This window comes from Montipora capricornis, chromosome 10 (genome assembly GCF_036669925.1).
Source record: "Montipora capricornis isolate CH-2021 chromosome 10, ASM3666992v2, whole genome shotgun sequence".
NCBI classification, from domain to species: domain Eukaryota; kingdom Metazoa; phylum Cnidaria; class Anthozoa; order Scleractinia; family Acroporidae; genus Montipora; species Montipora capricornis.
This window is the reverse complement of record NC_090892.1, coordinates 13244377-13264376: the sequence shown is the minus strand read 5'-3', so window position 1 is coordinate 13264376 and position 20000 is coordinate 13244377. Positions and strand designations below refer to the sequence as shown.

At 37.9% G+C, this 20000-nt stretch overlaps 2 protein-coding genes and 1 long non-coding RNA gene across 4 annotated transcripts in view; 1 reads left to right on the top strand and 2 right to left on the bottom strand.

The window, feature by feature from the left end:
• LOC138019270 (uncharacterized protein YfbL-like) overlaps window positions 1-10584 on the bottom strand; it is a 39189-nt gene extending 28605 nt beyond the window's left edge. For both annotated transcript variants that reach the window (XM_068866000.1, XM_068866001.1), the window contains exon 1: window positions 10404-10584. In XM_068866000.1, coding sequence (XP_068722101.1) covers window positions 10404-10458 — 55 coding nt within the window. In that variant the 5' untranslated portion in view covers window positions 10459-10584. The remainder of the gene's footprint in view (window positions 1-10403) is intronic.
• On the top strand, window positions 5738-8681 carry LOC138019920 (uncharacterized). Its single transcript, XR_011126265.1, has 3 exons — window positions 5738-5876; window positions 7034-7224; window positions 7962-8681. It is a non-coding gene; the product is annotated as an uncharacterized lncRNA (long non-coding RNA).
• A 3716-nt stretch (window positions 10585-14300) lies between the features above and the next one.
• LOC138019188 (neuropeptide Y receptor type 2-like) lies at window positions 14301-17821 on the bottom strand. The gene has a single exon (XM_068865885.1). It carries the CDS (start codon window positions 17203-17205, stop codon window positions 16024-16026), a length of 1182 nt encoding a protein of 393 aa, XP_068721986.1. The 5' UTR covers window positions 17206-17821; the 3' UTR covers window positions 14301-16023.
• Window positions 17822-20000: the final 2179 nt, after the last annotated feature.

Here is a 20000-nt window from a genome sequence, read left to right as displayed (position 1 = left end):
AAGCTGACGTTTCGAGCGTTAGCCCTTCGTCAGAGCGAATCGAGGGTTTCATTCAAACGCGACAAAAACGTAGGCAACTTTTTAGTTAGAAGCGCGCTCAAAACTAACGAGCAACCCGGCACTTTCAAATGCGAGCGCTCACGATGCAAAACTTGTCTTTTCATTGTTAACACTAGCAAGATATCGGGACCTAAGCGATCTGTTAAGATCACCGATCGTTTCACATGTACCTCCGCAAATGTCATTTATTGCATAACCTGCACGTTATGCAATAAATTATACATTGGTGAGACAGGTAGACGACTAGGTGACCGATTCCGCGAACACCTTCGCGATGTTGAGAAGAATGACAAGGATGCATCCAAGCCAGTCGCTCGCCATTTTAATCTGCCTAACCACTCCAAAAAACACATGGCTATCTGCGGCCTTTCCCTACATCTAGGTACGACAGAGAGCCGCAAGAATCTGGAACAAAAATTCATCTTTCAAATCGGCACCCTTAATCCTCACGGTATTAACGAACGCTTTTCATTTAACTAATATATTCCTATTTTTCACGTTGCCATGTTACCACCAATAGCGTAGCTCCTACTCTACTACAAAAACTACACGTAACCCATAATCCCTCGATTCGCTCTGACGAAGGGCTAACGCTCGAAACGTCAGCTTTTAGAATCTCTGTACGGTGGCCAATTTACATTATCAACTCCGTTGATAAAACCAAATTTTTGTATACTACTTCCCCACCGACGCAGCACCACAGTTTCTTTAGAAACTACCCCTTCATTTAAATCTTGACATCTTTGTTTGCTCTCTGATGTTTGCCGACTTTCCAAACCAGTCCCCTCTATTAACTATGGTTCAAAGAATGAAATAGCAAACGAATCGGGTAGAAATCATCCAATTTCCCTTTGATTTGATGAAAAAGTTTGTTCACTTTTGTAAGGAATAGGCTCGAACATCGCAGACCAAGGATATGCCTAAACAATGTCAGCTGAAACAATTAAACCCATCAACCTTTAATAATTATTTCTACATGTCTACAAACGTGATGCTGGCGAATAAATGGCTTAGTTCACTTTTAACAACAACATACGTTGTATTCTGCAGTTCAGCTCCTCATAAGTTTTTTGTTAAAAAATACGTTTTATCAGGCCCGTTTAAACGTCGCATTTTACATGTGCCGAATTTAATGCAAATGAGAAAAATCATTTGCATTAGATTCGACACATGTAAAATGCGACGTTTACTGAAAACGGGCCTCAGTGAAAGCTATGTAGCATTGTCACATGCAGGGAAGCATGATAGTATAGTAGGTACACGAGCGCACGGTGAGCGAAGCGGTGTAGGAATATTATGTAACTTGTTAGTCCTACGAAATAAAGCGTTCGCTTATATCGAAATGCTGACAGAGTATCCGGCTCCACAAAAACGAACGGTAAAAATCCAGAACTTCGTTTCGACGGCGTTTCGGACAATTATCAATAAAAATCAACGTACGGAGAAACAATGAAGTAAATATATGTAAGAAAAAGTACGACAAATATATATACAACTTCAAGAAAGAGAATGTTAAAAACGGTAGAAGATAATAAATACAATAAAAAGCCTGCAATTTCTTTCTTTCGCGCGAATTGAGTCAGATTGAAAATGATTGAGACTTGGTCTTAGTTCGTTTAATTACAAACATTTCATGAACGATGCAGTCAAACTTGTTCTTGCATTTCTTTAAGATGTTAAATTGCTGCTCAGATCCGTTAGGGCTTAACCATGCTGCCCGCGGAAATATATACGATTTGCAAGGACATAATATCCTTTAGATGACGTGACTGAAAATATCGTTGGCCCGAAAGCAAATAAATACTGGGCCAAATGATTTTGGTGATTGGAACTTACCTGACAGGGCAGCAGAAATAAGGACCACTTCATACAGACTGAAATAGCTCTTCATCGCAATTCAACATTTAATTCTTTCGACTATAGGGAAATCGGACGGGTAGTGTAGCAGCTGATCCAAAGATTACTCGCCATTGGTTTGTAACCCTTGCAGGAAACAATGGTATGTCATTATTTCTATTGTCTTAGCTATTGTTTGGGGTCAGGGTTGCAAACCAATGGCGGGTAGTCTTTAAATCAGCTGCTACATCTGGGGTGCACAGGTGTTATCAAAACTCGACTTAACGTCACGCTATTTCCTAGAATAGATTTGCAATTCTAATCGTTTTCCGGGAATCCGCGACCCATTCATGGGATCACCATTCTTTGCTTTGTTCGGCAGCACCACTACAGCTTGATGGTATACTAAAGCAACGGGAACATTTGAACACATATTAGGCTATATCATGTGTTGCCAATTACACAAGAATATGTAGCGTACACTGCTCACCGTATATTGCGCGTGCTTCCTGGAGTTTAATGTTTACTGTTTAATGTTCCTTGAACAACAAGCACAGTACAGCAAAGAGAAGCCAAAGCCTCAGGCTTATGCGGCGTAGGTCAGAGTACAGAAATTACCGGAGGTGCCTGCTAATTAATAATAATTATTATAACGATAACAACATGACAAAGAAAATATTATTAGTTAACAATAATATTATTGTGGACATACTTAGCAAGAAAGAAACAACGTACATAATAAGAAAGGAAGGAAAATTGTGATAAGTAAGCATAATACATACATAAAAGATAATTGAATGAGGGAAGAAAAACTAAAGTGACAAATAGTAATCTTTGAGTTTACTTTTATAATTGGAAAGAGCGAGGGAACGGTACGAAATGAAAGAGGAATACAGTGTTCCAAATGTGAGGACCTTGAACACGGATGGAGTAAGAATATGTCAATATGAAAGTTATCTCTTTAACGAGTAGAATAGCGATCATAGTCGGCATTGAGATAAAAGAGAGAGGAAAGTGGGATATAGGGACAACCGTTTGCATTTTGCATATGCAGAAATATGAAGCAAGCGACCTGATACTTGTAAATGTGAAAAGTATTAAGTAACCTGAAATTTAAAAAAGAGAGTAAGTGTGAGTACGTAAGTGAGTAATGATTCTAAGGGACTTTTTTAAGGCAGAAGAGAGGTTGGAGTTATTTATTAACTTTATTAAATCTCCAATAAAATGGCTTTTCAGAAGTAATTTACAATATAAAAACTAACTAATGAAATACTACTAAAATATGAGTAAAAACGTGTAAAATAATGACTATTGTTCAAGAAGTGATAGCTTGTAAAGTCTTTGAAAACTGTTTAGGTTATTTAAATTAAGCAGATCTTGAGAGAGGCTGTTCCAAATGGACGTTGCGCGGTATACAAAACTTTTTTGACCCGCAGCTGTTTTACAAAGTGGGATCACCAGTTTATCCCTCTTACGTGTACTTCGTGAGTGGATCTTTGTTCGTAAAATTAATTGGTCACATAAATATTCAGGTGCATACGCATTCATGCATTTGAACGCTATTAAGCCATTTCTGTACTTGATAGTTGATTCAACATTTAGCCAATTTAAATCCCTAAGGATAGGTTTTATGTGATCATATTTCCTAGTTGAAGTTATAATACGTGCGGCGAAATTTTGCACAGATTGCAATTTCAAAACGTTCTTCATGGAAATCCCGCCCCAAACCGAAGAACAGTAGAAAAGTCTACTGAAAACCAGTGCGTTGATGACAGTCATCAATGTCTTTTTATCCAAAACGTGTCTTACTCGGTTAATTTGGCAAAGACTTGCGATGCACTTAGATGTAATTTGCATAACATGCTCATCGAAGCTTAGGGTTGAGTCCATAAAAACCCCTAAATCCTTAGCAGAAGGTACTGGTGAAAGTTCTTTACCAAGTAGAGATAACTTAAAATTACTAGATACATTAGACAACATTTGTCTTGTGCCAAACACAAGTAATTTAGTCTTATCAGGATTTATAAGGAGACTGTTTGAACAGAACCAGGCAGCAACGGTTTTGAGATCTTCACACATGTTTCCATAGCCAGATCGGCATCCTTTGATTGAAAGGTTAAATAAAGCTTTGAATCAGCTACGTACGATTCAACAGAGCTGAGATGTGATGAGTAAGTCAGGGAGGTCCAGATAACGAGGCAATATTGGAGATAGAGAAGTATTAGAGAATTATGCAAGGTGCATAGAGTATTGGATAGAAGAAGTTGCCTCAATTTTATGATGATGCCAATAGATTTTGCGATTTAAGAGAAAACTACTTTTATGCGAGGTTTTCATAAGAGATGCATGGATGACGACCGCAAGAAACTTAGTATGTTTAGCTCTTTGTATGGTACTATTATCAATACAGATGGTGAGATTATTAGAATTGATCTTCTTTCTAGAAGGATGAAATATAATAAATTTATTCCAAAAAGAACCGAGTCAATATGAAACGACTCAGAATACTGTAGGGATTAAGATCTTCTCAGTTCAAAGAATGAAATAGCAAAATGAATCGCGTAGGAATCGTTCAAGTTGCGTTTGATTTGATAAAAGGTTCGTTCATTTTTGTAAAGAATAGACTTGAACATCGCAGACCAAGGATATGCATAAACTGTCAGCCCACAAAATTTAAATCCATCAATATAAAATTCACACTGTTATTTTCAAAGAGTTAATTTCACTCCAGTGCTGGAGTGAAAAAGTGGAGTAAAATAAAGCGGAGTAAAATGTACTCCTAAGAGGAGTTAATTTAACTCCACTAAGAGTAATTTTTACTCAGTACTAGTTAATATTCAAAGGCAATGACTTTGCTAGAGTAAATTTTGCTCTCCCTACAGAGTAATATAATATGCTGGAGTTAATTTTACTCCTATTTATCGGGATACTGAGTAAAGTCTACCCCACTTACTAATTCTACTTTCTGAGAAAAAAAAGTAGAAGAGGATATTACTCCTATATATGAATTTTTGTAGGATAAATTTAAGTTTAGCCAGTCTAAGATGTGGAATTGGGGTTGTTTTATTTTTGTGAAATCAACCGATTAATTCTTTGTTTTCAAGGAGTTGGAGTGAAAAAGTGGAGTAAAACTAAACGCAGTAAAATGTACGCCTCTTATTTAGTACTCCACTAATTAACAACTGCTGGATTCTCTCAAAAACTATGTCCCCATTAGCCCTTTAACTCCCAATAGTGCCACTTATAGATTTTACTCTGTCTAACGCCAGACGATTTTACTCGTCAATGGGGAACCCCACGGGGCTGAAAGGGTTAACAACAGCTGGATTCACTCAAAAACTATGTCCCCCTTAACCCTTTAACTCCCAATAGTGCCACTTATAGATTTTACTCTGTCTAACGCCAGACGATTTTACTCGTCAATGGGGAACCCCACGGGGCTGAAAGGGTTAACAACAGCTGGATTCACTCAAAAACTATGTCCCCATTAGCCCTTTAACTCCCAATAGTGCCACTTATAGATTTTACTCTGTCTAACGCCAGACGATTTTACTCGTCAATGGGGAACCCCACGGGGCTGAAAGGGTTAAGAGTAGAGTATACTCCCCTCCAAGTCAACAGTTTTACAGGATTAAAATCCTGTTAATAAAGGCCGGTATCTTTCCACATTTTAGTGAGGGTTAATACGATGAGCCGCTCTGAATCTTGCTGTTTTTTTCGTTTTTAATTGGACGACCCGGTAATTAAAGTCGTTATCCTCCGCGATCTTGGATAACACAGTAGAGAACAGACTGGAGACTAGTGAGCCGTTTTGGTCAGCAGTCACCGGTGCAGATCTTTCCTGATTTCGGCGGGTCTTTCGGCGGTTTTACTCAAGTTTGAATCAACGATCACAATTTGTGCTGACGAGTTTTTCGTTTGTTTACTCTTTAAATGCTGATCCAAAGCAAGGAAATGCTTACAACAACTCAAGCAAAAAGGTAAGCGTTAACTGAACCATGAGCAGATAATATTTGATGCCTTAGGCCCGATTCACACACTGCGTACTTAGAACTTCGACCGACACAAATTAACAAAAGTACGCCTTTTGATTCAGAAGTCGAATTTAACTGGCCCCTCCACAGCAGTTCCAAAGCCATTACCAAGAAAACCAATTGATTTTGTCAGCGATTTTCATGTAGAAGGTAAAACATGGTTAATGCATGATCATGAAGTTCGGCACATGAAACGTTCGACGTCTGAAATCAAAGCCGATCCACGGCCATGCTAAAGCCGAATTCCCGTCTAGGTCAGTTGAAAAGAACGCCTGAGCCATTCCAAATTAAAATAGCCGTTCTTAATTGATTCAAACGTCGAACTTCTCATGTATTAAGTTCGGCTCATGAAAAGTATGGCGTCTGAATCGGGCCTTATGACAATTTAATGTAAGTTTATGTAGAATTCAAACCTTTTACATGCGCCTTGAAGTCCCAAATTTGTCAGGCAAGGATATTTAATTTGCCGTAAGTGCTTTAACAAATTGGCATGTATTTCAAAAGAGAAATGAAGCTTTAGATCAAATGGTTAAGCAAATTAATGATTTGGTATTAGAGTACTCTCACCGCAAATTACGTGACAACAGAAAGCAGAAAGCTTCAGCTGTCATTTAAACTATTGTACTCAATGCAAATAGTATGTAAATGCCTACAGGAGATTGTTATTATTGGCGTTTAAAGAAAAGAGAGCCAAATTTTGATGAGTCTGCTCTTCAAACACTTACACTGTACGTTATAACAGAAGTGACAGTGTCTGACACTTGCAGAGTGCAGACCCCAAACTAACCGTAACTCATAGTTATTGAAAGCTAAACGTTTTATTTAAAATGGGTGCTTAGACTTAAATACTGTTTACAATCGCTATTTGTTGGCAGTCTGCAGTTCTCATACACCTTAGAAATGATCAGCTTTGTTATTATATGTACCAGCATTTTTTTTTTGAGACATGTGATATTGAGTGCTCTTATCTGGATGAAATTCTTATGACATCTTTTATCTGTAAGTAGTGGTAATAATTTTTGTTTGGAAATGTGACTGAGATTATGAATTATTTTTTCCAAGAAAACTGAAACTTTTCACTATATTTATTTGTTGATTAACAGTTAAAACTGGAGTTGGTACAGCTGGGAATTGGCTCATTTAAAGATCGCAGGGAAGTTTGGACAAAGAGTTGGTTACAGAAAGTGCTGAGGCTAGGCAAGAAGATGCCTTCTTCTTGCAACATACAGTACATACCACTACATGTATCTTCTATGGAAGAGGAGTTGGAGAAAACCCTCAGATAAAAGAAAAGGTTGGTGCAATTAAAAAATTCCTTTGAGGCATGCATGTTTCTGTAAAAAACCTGTAATGCAGTCAAACACCTGAAAGTCTGAAAGACTTAGAAGCTGATTGTTGCTTTTAAACAAGTGATGCATATAGATATTTACAAATAACTCGCATAAATTACACTTTAACAACTAATTCTTGACAGTCACTGCAATGAAATAATTATAAAGCACTGTCTGAGTTACAGGCCTGTGTACGTATAGACTAGTAATGCCTAGCGATTAGCGCAAGATGATGCTGCAGTTTCATTTATCCATTGTCTCACCCAATATCTGCTTTCAGTTTAAAATTTGAAATACTGTTAAATGAGATAATTCTAAATACCTCATCACACATAATTTTTTTTGGAAAAGTGTTGAAGACAAAGAAAGCATCTGGCAATATATTTTCAAGATTTGTTCCATGAGTTCCACCACTATATGTGTACTTTTATCATTATGACAAAATTAATTTGATAGTTAACTGAGTTACTCAATGAATCAAGAACAATGTTACAGATATAATCTCATGCAAGTACCGTACCGGTATTACATGTGGTTCCATTTATTTGGTACACCAAAATTGGTGGCTGGTGTCTTTTGTTTCTCAGGATTAGGGATGTATTAGATTTGTGCTCTCTTCCTATTTTGTTAGAATATTGTCGAATGATCTTAATTTTGGAAGGGGTGATACTAATCATTATTCTCTTTAATTACTTTTAAGGATGATGAGTCAATCAATGGAGAGGTTCTAAAAACAACATTTGCAAGGATTGTTGCTTCTGGCACACTAATTGAACTAGAGACATTTACCTTGTGGCAGAAAGCAAGGTTTTGTTAAAACTTGCATTTGCTGTAATTGTTTTGCTGGGAGCATACTTAATTATCAGCTTAATCTCAGGGGTTTTTTTCTTCTTTTTGGAAACAAAAAGTTTTTAGTTTTTTCTTAATGTAAATTATCATCCTAAGTTCTGTGTTTTTTTTTTCTTTTTGAAAACAATTCTGTTGGAGAAAAAAAGAACAGATTGGTAAAGGTCAACGATGGCAAAATTTTTGCATCAGTTATCCTAAGGCATGTTCCATTTTTTTTTACGTTTGACTTCTTTCTGTAAGAACTGACTTGTATTACATGTACATAAAACCCATTTTTTTATACTGAGTCACATTTATCCAAGTATGTTGTATGCTTTAGTTTTTGTAATTGAAGTTATTTTGCAGCCATTCATTGTTATAATCTGTAATCAAAACACAAACCACTCAATTTATCTTTGTTTAAGGCAAGAACACATTCAGCTGATTGCCATTTTATTATTGCCTGAATAATTAGAATAAAGATAGCTTTGATTTTTGTGATGTATTTGTATGTGTATACAGATTGCATTGATCATGCATATCCATGTGCATTCTTTGCAATCTTATGATTAAAATTACCAGTATTAGATGCTTCATTGTAAACCTGGTCTTTTCTTTACATAACATTTTAAAAAAATGAACTTTTCATGGTTTTATGAGAAATCTGACTATAAATGAAGGTACAGTAGATCTAGTGAGGGTGAATGTGTTCTGTAGAAAGAGTAAATGTTACTCTGACAAGGGGACTAAAGTTTAAGGACGGTGCCTACTAATTAAAGATATTTTTTCCCCGGTGTGTGATTATGCAGAAAATGTAGATCTTAACAAGTGTTATTGAAATCCAAAAAGAAAATTGGGGGTAACCACGCATTTTTCAAAGATAATTCATGAATAATATTTGTAAAAAGCTTTAAAATACAAAGCAATGTATGGCGTTCTTTCTGAAATTGAAGCTTAATTATCTCTCAAAAATGCATGGTCTCCCCCAATTTTCTTTTTGAATACCAAGAGTACTTACTAAGATCTACTTTCTCCGGATAGTTTTAAACCGCGGAAAAATATCCCTGTATTAGTAAGCACTGGCGATAGGAAATTCCAGTATCTGGAGATGCGCAGAACGTATGCGCAATAACAATAGTAGGCACCGTCCTTAAGAGGGTAAATTTTACTCTTGAAAAGGAGTGGTTTTGTACCTTTTTGTCTCACCCCAGTTTTGGAGTTAATTTAACTCTGTCAAGGGTAAATGAACTCCATTTAAAGAGTTCAATTCACTCCAATAGAAGGATAAAATTTACTCTTGTATTGGAGTGAATTTTACACCACAGGAGGGGTAAACAATACTGGAGTAAATTTTTACCCCAACAAAAGAGTAAAAGATATAGGAGTACATTTTACTCCAAAAACGGAGTAAGCATTACCGGAGTGAATTTTACTCCAAAAATGGAGTGGTTTTGTACCTTTTTTTTAACTCCCTTTTTGGAGTTAAATCTACTCCTTGAAAATAACAGTGCATTTAAGTTTAGACCTTTAATAATTATCCCTACATGTCTATAAACGTGATGCTGACGAATAAATGAAGTTCACTTTGAAAACATCGTTATATTCGGCAGTTTAGCACCTCATAAGTTTTTTTGATTCTTAAAAAATATCTTTTATCAGTAAAGGCTTTGTAAAAACTGTGGCATTGTTACATGCAGTGATGCATGATGGTATAGTAGGTAGAAGTGCGGACGGTGAGCGAGGCGGAGTACGAATATTATATTACGTAACTTGTTAGTCCTAAGAATAACGTGTTCGGTTGTATCAAACTGCTGAGTATCTCTACAAAAACGAACGGTAAAAATCCAGAACTTCGTTTCGACCGCGCTTCGGTCAATTATCAATAAAAATTAACATACGGACAAACAATGAAGACAAAATATGTAAGAAAAGTATAACAATATACAACTACAAGGAAGAGAATGTTGAAAACAGTAGAAGACAATAGAAGACAATAAAAAGCCTACAATTTTTTTTTTCCAATTATTATTAATTATTTAAATAAAAACTTTCGCGCGAATTGAGTCAGATCGAATATTGAGACTTGGTCTCGGTTCGTTAATTATAAACATTTCATGAACGATACAGTCAAACTTGTTCTTGCATTTCTTTAAGATGCTAAAATTTCCTGCTCAGATCCTTTGGGGATGCTTCTCGTAGAAATATGATTTGCAAGGAAATAATATCCTTTCGATGACGGGACTGTTAAATATCGTTGACCCAAAAGCAAATAGATTCTAGGCCAAATGATTTTAGTGATTGGCTTGGAACTTACCTGATAGGGCAGCAGAAATAAGGACTACTACGTACAGACTGAAATAGCTCTTCATAGTAATTCAACCGTCAATTCTCTTGATTGTAGGGAACTCGACTTGACGTCACGCAGATTTCCCAGAATAGATTTGCAGTTTAATTAATCGTTTTCCGGGAATCCGCGATCCCTCCACAGGCTCCCACTAAAGCTTGATAGTATACTAAAGCAACGAGAACATTTGAACACAAATACAGTATATCACCTGTTGCCAATTACACAAGAGCATGTAGCGTACACTGTTCACTGTATTTTAAGCGTGCTTCCTGGAGTCTGGTGCCAGCAGATAGATAGATATATAGATAGATAGACAGACAGACTGACAGATAAATTAGATGGATGCATGGGTGGAATCTTTTATTTCCACACGGAGTTTTATCAAACAAGACGCCTACAAAGGCGTATCCGTGGAATGTGCAAACAGTTCACACAAATTGTCCAGTTACCGTGAACTTCAACCACAGGTAAACTTCGGAAAATGGCGAGAGGTTACCAGAAAGATAAATCTGTAATATAACTTGAAGTTGTTTGTTGTAAAAACTCATTATTAATGTTAGTAAATTTGCAAATGCCAACAACGAAGCCCTATTAACGGGTTATCAGGATACGGAACTATTTTTTTTATTTATTTATATTTTGAAGGAGACTTTATTCAAATCCCACAGTTTTGCTTGCTTCCTTAACTCCATTCATCCAAAAATTACAAGATCAGCCTTAAATCACCCGAAAAACTTATTACAAATAACAGTTCAACAACTTATCAGGGGGCCAGTTGTTCAAAAGCTGATTAACGCTAATATCAGGTTAAAATTGACAATGGAGTTTTATTCTCTACTCCCAAATGCTGTTCAAGGCTGATATTCGATAAAATGTTACATTAGAAGAAATCAATCTTGAAAAACAAAAATTAGCAAAGGAAACTTTCACCAAAACATGAAACAAAAGTTTACGCTAATCCTGGATTAACTTAATCCGCTTTCGAACAACCGGGCCCTGTATTCGAAGTCCGGTTCAGTAATCCTGGTTTACTTCCTTGCAAACTGTTTAAATCTGCCGTTGCGAAGACAAGAAGACAACATCTGTACTCCATTTCTCTTAATGCTCAAAAATCTAAAATTTCGTAATTGCGTGTTCTATAGTCCAGTCCAAAGTTCGAATTTTACAATTTCATAATCTTGATTTTCAGTTTTAGAGTAACTTGGTACCAAACGTTCCACAACAACTTGAAATCTCGTTAAGAAAAAAGCTTAAATCCAGTAGTCCAGTCCAGGTTTAAATCGCCAAAACTTTCTCTATCATCGATTCAAAACTCAACAAAAGCTACAAGTAGTAAATAGTTCTCAGAAACTACAAAAGTTTGTCATGATTCTACACTCGAGGTGAACAAAAAACTATCAAAAACGAAACCAAAGTACCCTAATGTTCGCTTCTCCAGAGAACAGACAAACAGCCGAAACTGCTCTGTGCCTGCCTCTTACGGCACTGAAAAAAGTACCGTACGTAATACAATGGTACTTGACGGTAGCCGTTTCCCGAGAAACTAATCTTAGCCAAAAGGCTAAGCTTGCCTTTCTCAAAGAAAAAGTATCTGTCCACTTTATCGAATAGTTTAATACTGTGTGAATCATGGCGGGTGGAAAGATTCCATGGTAAGCAGTTGCTTTCAAACAGTTAACGAAAGTGCGTCACGGTGGCCGGGTGGTCTAACGCGCTCGCAGATAATCGTGAAGGTAGGGGAAAGTATGTTTTCTAATTCCGGTAGGGAAGTTTGGAAATACAGAAGGATATAAAAGTAAAGTCACCCGATGGGAGCTTAATTCAACATCCGTGGGGTATGCACATTTGTGACTACCAACAAAAAAAAGACAAAAAACACCAGATCGGTTTTAAGACGTGGTATGCATTCGGCATTCCACGTAACAAAAACTGTGACATACAAAGTGTTAAAATTTGGTTTCCATAAAGGCTGAAAAAAGACCGAAAGACCGAAGTTATATTAACTACATACTTGAAGATTGAGACATTCGCAAACTTAACATAGACTGAAACAATGCAGCCACAAGCTGAATTATGCTTAATAATAAAATAAAAGATTTTCCATAAGAGTAAAAAGTTGGTATGAAGAATCTTGGGCCCGAGGAAATTAATGAGTTTTATTTCCCCGTAATAAAAACGAAAAACAACAAGACTAGAGGGAAAACTCGAGGGATCGGAAATTAAGCGCTTTGTTATTTATTTATTTATGCTTCCTTGAACAATCCCATTTGAACAATCATTCACGCTAAGATTCCGCATTACATATGTCTTTTGCATATTTTACAATAAAACAAAGCAACGTCAGAACGAGGGTTTGTATCGAAACAAGGTCGACTCCAGCTTTATTCGAAGGCCTGGTAACTGAGCACCAAACTGTAAAATGCTTCAACCCTACTGCCGCACACGCAATAATTATGGCGGGGTGTCTCGAACCCCGTTCGAATTTCAAAATATAACATGTAAAACCTCCTTACCTTTGCCACAGCCACCTTTGGTCTTCCACCTATGAACATTTAGCCACTTTCTAAAAGAGTAAGGGCCTGGGAATGAGGAGTACTCGAGGTGGCTATGGCATAAAGGTAAGGAGGTTTTGGTTTCCGAGGAGTTTATCGAAAATCTGGAATCCGGATGCCGGAATAAGAAATCCCGAATCCGATATAAGAACTTGAATCAAAGTCACTTGGCTTACACAAATTTGCGAAACGAAACGAAATGATAAAGAAAGAATCCTAAACATTCATTAAAGCTAACCTTAGGCCTAATTAGGCCTAAACAAACCGTTTAGCACTGCTAGAATTAGGCCTAAGATTAGCTTTAATCAATTGTTTAGGATTTAGGGTTAGGGTTAGGGTTAGGATCAGGTTTGTCTTCATCAGCGTCAGAAAGGTGATTATTTTTAAATCACGTTTTGGCCGGAAAATGAACAATCGGCTAGCTCAATTGACCCAATTCAAATCCTCGGGCTTACGATTGTTTGTGTATTGTATTTGCATTATAATGTAGGGTTTACATTTAAATGTTATGGAAATACCTGGAACAAAAGGTCACTTATTGCTAAGGGGAATAATCAGTTCAAGGTAGCATAATTGGGTAACACATTGAGTTAGTCCATTTGCCCGCAAAAGTTGGTTTAAAAGTAGACATTTTTCTGACGCTGATAGGGACATGGCCAATTAGGGTAAATCTTGGGTAATGGACTTAAGTTCTCATTATATCCCTTCACGACCCCCTCTCTTTCCGTAGCCTTCTGTCATTGGGCATATTGAAGCTGCAAATGCCAACTGCTTGGTTTCGCTGTTTGAATCAGAATTCACTGACATGGAAACCCTAGAAGAAAGTGAAGAGAAGTACGTTCTAGACAACTTCGAGGGCTTTCTCTACAGGCAGACCAACAGATAGCCACAGGCTATATATCACACGTGGCCTGGAATCGTGAGTGTGTTTTGGAAGAAAGGGAAGAAAGTAAAGTTATAGATTTAGAGGATGGAGAGATCTATGAGAAAGCAGAGACAAATGAAGTGGTTAACTCGGTAACAACAAAGAGAAATAACTGGCAACAACTTGAAAGGCAAGGGTGAAGTTTAATCACAGGTGCAAAAGTTAAAAAGCCAATTAATCACGCAGTGTGTTCTCCTTTAATCGGGGCCTGTGGAATGGAGGTACAATTTCAACGCTGTATTTCTCTCATTGACAACAGTGACGAATTTGAAACGTTTTTCTTGTGGCATCCTGTTAAGGCAGGGGCGGATTCAGGATTTTTCTTTGGGCGGGGGGGGGGGGGGGGGGGAAACCCTTAAAAATGACTTAACTGTCCCGTGTTTTTTTGCCAGAGTACTACTTATTTTAGAGGATGCCCACCCCTAGCACCCTCCCCCTAGATCCTCCCCTGTATATGGCTGGTAGAGTTTTTAATCCTTTCAGTTGGTCCAAAATATTGAGCAGCATCTAAATTCTCCTTACAATATCAGAAACACAATTGCACATTAACTGATGAGAAGTTCATTAGATGGGGAGGCGGCATGGTCCAGTTGTCAGGGCGTTGGGTTTGCATGTGGCTGCTCTGAGTCAAATCCCGTTCTGACCTCTTGCTTGCATTTGTTTCCCGTTGTCCTGGATTCAACTCTACCACCTTTTGTAAATAGCCAACTGGTTGCCTCCATCCAGTTGGGGTTCTTAACAATGTTTCTGTTAAGTTTTTGAATTGTTTCTTTCACGTTGAATAAAGTGGAGTGCCTGTAAACTAGCTATATAGCTTGATAGCTAAATAAACTTCCACTATAACATTTTTTGCATTAGGAACAGTTTCTTACCTGAAGTGTTAAATTCACCTTACTAGCGGCTCGATTTATACTAGAGACGGATCGTCCGTCAAGACGAATCATCTGGCTAGCATAAATACGGGATGAACTAGTAGACGATTCATCTGTGTGTGTTATAGTTCGACCGGTAATTTCCGAGAAAGCGCGACGAAAGGCTTAGGTACCTGTCAAGTAAATATTGGCGGCAAATTTCAAAATGGCAACAAGAACAGTTCACGAAAATGTAGTCAACTAGAAGAAGGGCAAAATATTGAAATTCTCAGTCACCGTCCATACATGTGCTTTTTTGGTCTTGTTCGCCATCTTGAGTTTACAGTTTACTGCAAAACAACCGCTTGGATAGTTCGTCTTTGACCCTTATTTATACAGACATATGATCCGTCCAGACGAATTATCCACGGAAGTTCGTTTACAAAGAGGAAATATCCGGATATTTCGTCTGAACAGATGATGCGTATGTCTGCCCGTATTTATACACAGATCGACGTATTATTGTGCGAACCACCGTTCTCTGCCCAAGTTCGTCCCAGACGGATGATCCGTCTCTGGTATAAATCCAGTCACCGTTTGCATAGAAAACCACGTGATTGCGAGTGCAATTCAGTTGGGATGAATCATTAGTAAAAGACTGCACATTGCTGGAGGGCGAACTTTGAAATTAAAATTTGCGAGTTGACCGTGCATTTTCAGTGAGCAAATGGAAATTGCCGAGAGAAAATGGAAATGCCGCCACAAATAGGCCAACGGAGAAAACAAATACGGACACTCTTCAGCCACCGTAGAAAACAGATAATTTAACACTCAGGTTCTCCTTATTAGTGTCAAAGCAAATGTCATTGGTTTGCGGGATATCAATTGTCAGTCATCATTGCTACGATTGTTCCTGTAGGGAAGCTTTTTTTCATTAAACGTGGCGTTCTGGAATACAATTGTTTGTTTTTTGAAAATGACATTACGCTAGAGGCGTTATTACAAACAGCTGTGTTTTTCGCGCTCTGATGAATTTACATGATCATGAAGTCACGTATTCCAGATGGAACTGACTCGCGCTTTATCAAAATCCACTAGCCCCGGCCTTATGACAATCTATCTAATTCTGTCTATTTTGCTGTAGATTGGTTTTAGAAAGTGCCTCCTTCAATCTTTACCATCGCGTTTAATTCAGGAAAATGAAGTGGTCGTCATTTCAAATAAAGGTCATTTAAAGTTCTCGATGAAGTAATGCTGCATCACAATTTGTCTTGATTATCATTTACATTCTGATCGTCTCCTCCACTTCTTTTTTTAGAAGGAAGGGAACTCAAAGTTTTTAAATCCATTGGACTTAGTGGACTACGGACGGTTCTTTCAGTACCACCTTGAGAACTCGGCGCACCCATATTTCGTAAGAAAAAGCGTTTGAAACTTTGGCGAAACTCCTCACTTACCAAAGAATAAATGAAAAAGTTTGCCGATGAGTTGACAACGACACATAACACGCAGGTGTTGTAATATACCCAGATATATTTGTGCTCGTAGATTTCTTCCCAATACAAGACTGCGAGGCGGAAAACATTGAGTGGCAACATCGTCACAGCAAAAACTACAACGACTGGAATTAAGAGCTTTTTGGCTTTGATGTTTTGTCGCTCGCGAACCCTTCTTCGAATCTTTTGCTCGCCACCGTCGCTACATTCTTTTCTGATTAACTTGTTGAACTTGCTACTGGCGCGGAGCTTCTGTGAAATGCTACAGAACGTAGCCGCAATGATACCAAGCGGAAGAACGTACCAGAATATGGTTAAGCCGATCGTGTAAGACTGTTTCATTTTGTACCCTTCCTCGTTGTTTGGCCACTTTGGGAAACATTCGACCACGTCGTAAGCGGGTTTGTGATCAGTAAACTCCATAACAAGATACAACGGCAAAGATATGGCCAAAAAAGACAACAACCAAACACAGGCTACCATCCGGCGCGCAGACTTGAACACAGTGGACCCACGCTTCCGAAGGGCTCCCCGCACTATGGCTCTATAGCGATCGAAAGCTATCAAGGTGATTGACCACACGGAAACGCCGAGGAAGACATCGCACAGGGGCAATACATACAGACAGGTAAACTTCCCTAGAGGCCAGTGATCCGGGGCTTGCTCGTTGATTACTGCTAACGGGAAAGCTACAAGAAGAACTCCGATGTCTGCCACAGCCAGGTTTCTTATGAAGTAGTTGGTAATTGTGCGCATGTGAACTTGAGAGCTGATCACGAAGCACACAATGATGTTGCCTGCTACGCCAACAAAAGCCAGGAAGACTTGAAAGGTCAAGCGAAAGATTTCGAACCATAGGGTTTCTTTGTAGTAGGCAATTTCAAGCCCTCCGTCTGGAATGCCATTACTGGTCAAATTAGAAGTGCTCCCATCTGCTAGATTCATTTCAGTCCAGTGTTCTTTACAGATGTTCTTCTGATTGTCACAAGGTTTATAACAAGAGCAAATGCAATCTGATTTACCGCGGTTGAGTTAGTTTTCTGACGGTTTAACTCATCGGAAATCTAGTCAAGAGATTACTATTTGTGAAGATGACTGTGTTAAAAGCCAACTCTTCATCAAACTGCAAAGCGTTTTTAAGTGCCTTTTATACCCTAACTGCAAATCGAGTAAGTGTTTTAACACTCCAGGTACCATAATTCAGATATCATGCTGATAAATAAATTCTCAAGCACTTGGAAAACACATCGTGCGATTATTTCCTTTTATGCTTGCGGGTTTCAACTCCCGTCAAGTTATTATTTAAGAATTTTCATTCCTATTCTTTGATATTTTAATTATGTGAAAGGAGGCGTGGGAGATCACTTCATGGAATCTCCATCACAATACTTTGGAAAATATTAAAGCCACGTGCGTCATAAATTAACTTCAGTAATTTTAGCATGCACTTTGCCAGCAAAATTAACATTATTAAATAAATTTTCGGGCACAGTCCAAAATCCATTTATGAAAATACTTTCACGCGATACTTTCAAACCCCAGGTTAATAACAGACATTGAAAGCAAGACGATTTGTTTTTGTATGAACTGATTAGAAATTATACGAGCTGAGTTTGAGGAAATGTGATCTAAAAAAGCCAACAAACGTGATCTATTTTCTGGGAAGTATAAATGAGATAATCGAGCCGGAAACGAAAGAGAAACCGATAAACATTGTTATTCTCATTTTCCCTGTATTAAATCATGGTTTATCGTCTAGTCAAAACATTAGAACTGTAATCCTATCAACAATTCCATTCATGGTAAAGGCTTCACTTTCTCAAAATTAATCTCTTTATTCAGTTTGCGTCGGCTTTAGAAAATTGTATTTCTGTTGTTTGGCCACAGTGTTTTAACAACGTTCCTCCAGGGCGCTAATAAATTGCTGTTTGTTTTAACTTGTGTGCTCTTAGCAAAATTTCGCTTTATGCTCTCATTGCTGGCATTTTTTTATTTATTACTAGACGCGACAGCAAATGTTTTTTGCAAGCATGTTACGATCCTAAATCGTAGGAATTTATTTTATGTTCCGGTGTTTATGATTAACCAAGTGTGCAAAGGAACTACCGAAAGTATTCAACGTTGGAAGATAAATGGAGATGTTGAAAGAGAAAGTTGGACAACTAGCTATAGCTATAGAAAACTTCAATTTCAAATAGCAAATTATGTAGACATTCGTTAATAAACAGAGCACGCACATCTTGTTTTATCACATAAGCAATTTGCTAAAAGATGAATTACGGTCTGAAAACGTGATTAGTGGCGCGGAGAGGTGTTGGCACGAACCTCCATTTACAAATCGAGATGGTATCGAGAACGATAAACGAGATCGACACGATGAGAACCAGTGGTTTTTCAATTTACACGAGCTTATTTCATTTTTTTATGTTTGCCACTCTATGGTTAAGATCTACCACTATCAGCGAAGAACTGACCAAGTCTCAACTGAGTTGCCGTTGTAAGCATACAAAAGCTACGTTAGATTTTCTCTCTCCTCCTAATTCAGTGGGTGGGTGGTAGTTTGACTAGTTTAAAGTTCAATAAGTTTAATAAGCCGCAACAACGACTGGAATTAAGAGAACGTGGCATTTCGACCGTTCACGTGGCATATTTGCAGTGAAATAAATGAGCACAACGTCGAAACCGTCACTAGCAGAAAATAAACGCTATGGCTTTCGTTTTCCCCGGCCGCGCCGTAAACTTAGGAGTTTCAGAAACGATCCAAGTTATTTTAAATTCGGACAGTTAGCAAAAATTAATATAAACTAGATCTGTTGGCAATATTGGATTTATGTGATATCTAATTAATATGAAAAGAGAATCCAAGAGATAGCAACGGCGAATATCATGTGAGACATTAATAAACAGACTTGTAAGGAACACTTATTTGTAGTTTGCATATGTATAATACAGACATAGCTACATTATGCTTAATTAAGAAAGAAGATAAGACAGCACCAGAGGAAGGAATGAGCTATTCATCTGCTATTATTGGTTTAAATTGCAAAAGCATTAACTTTTTAATTTTTTTTTTGACGGCAAAAGGAATGTACTGAAATGTCGGGATTGTTTTCGGACCTGGTGGAACTTTCAGTAGAAAGTGGCCGTTTTTATACTAGAGACGCATAATCCGTCCAGACGAATTATGCGTCTCTCGAGTTATCCGTCTAGTGTAAAGACGGGACGAAATATATGAGACGCATAATTCGTCTTGGACGAATCCACTTTACATGAGGAGCTTAAGCCGACTCAGGAATTCTCGGCTGGACGTCTCCTGACGGTGTAGATATCCATCAACAAAGGCTAAAAACATAACACAAAAGGTGTTTCGTATTCAGAAAAGTGTTAAAGCATTCAGGATCGATCAGATTGTACTGTGAACCTACGTTAAGCAGAAAAAAGTAGTTAATTTTTTATTGAATGACCATATTTAGGGCGAGATGAATTTTGTGGGGAACACAAATCTATTTCAGTTCGTTTGCGCGCATCGACAGTGGCGGTTAGTGTTGGGACACGGAACCATTTTTCGTTCTATAGGATTTATGGATTAACTCTCTCACCCAGGGAAAAATGGTACAAGTCGCCGTCGTCTCTCGCCGACCAGCACTACTTCGACGCTCCTCGCCGCTGGTGAGCGAGAAGACCTCTGGCATCCAGGGTAAAATGTTAGCCAATTTGTCGAAGGAAAGTTTTTTCAGTTC

What these genes read in the sequence shown, in the direction of transcription:
- LOC138019188 (XM_068865885.1), bottom strand. Translation starts at nt 17,205, where the DNA reads ATGAATCTAGCAGATGGGAGCACTTCTAATTTGACCAGTAATGGCATT.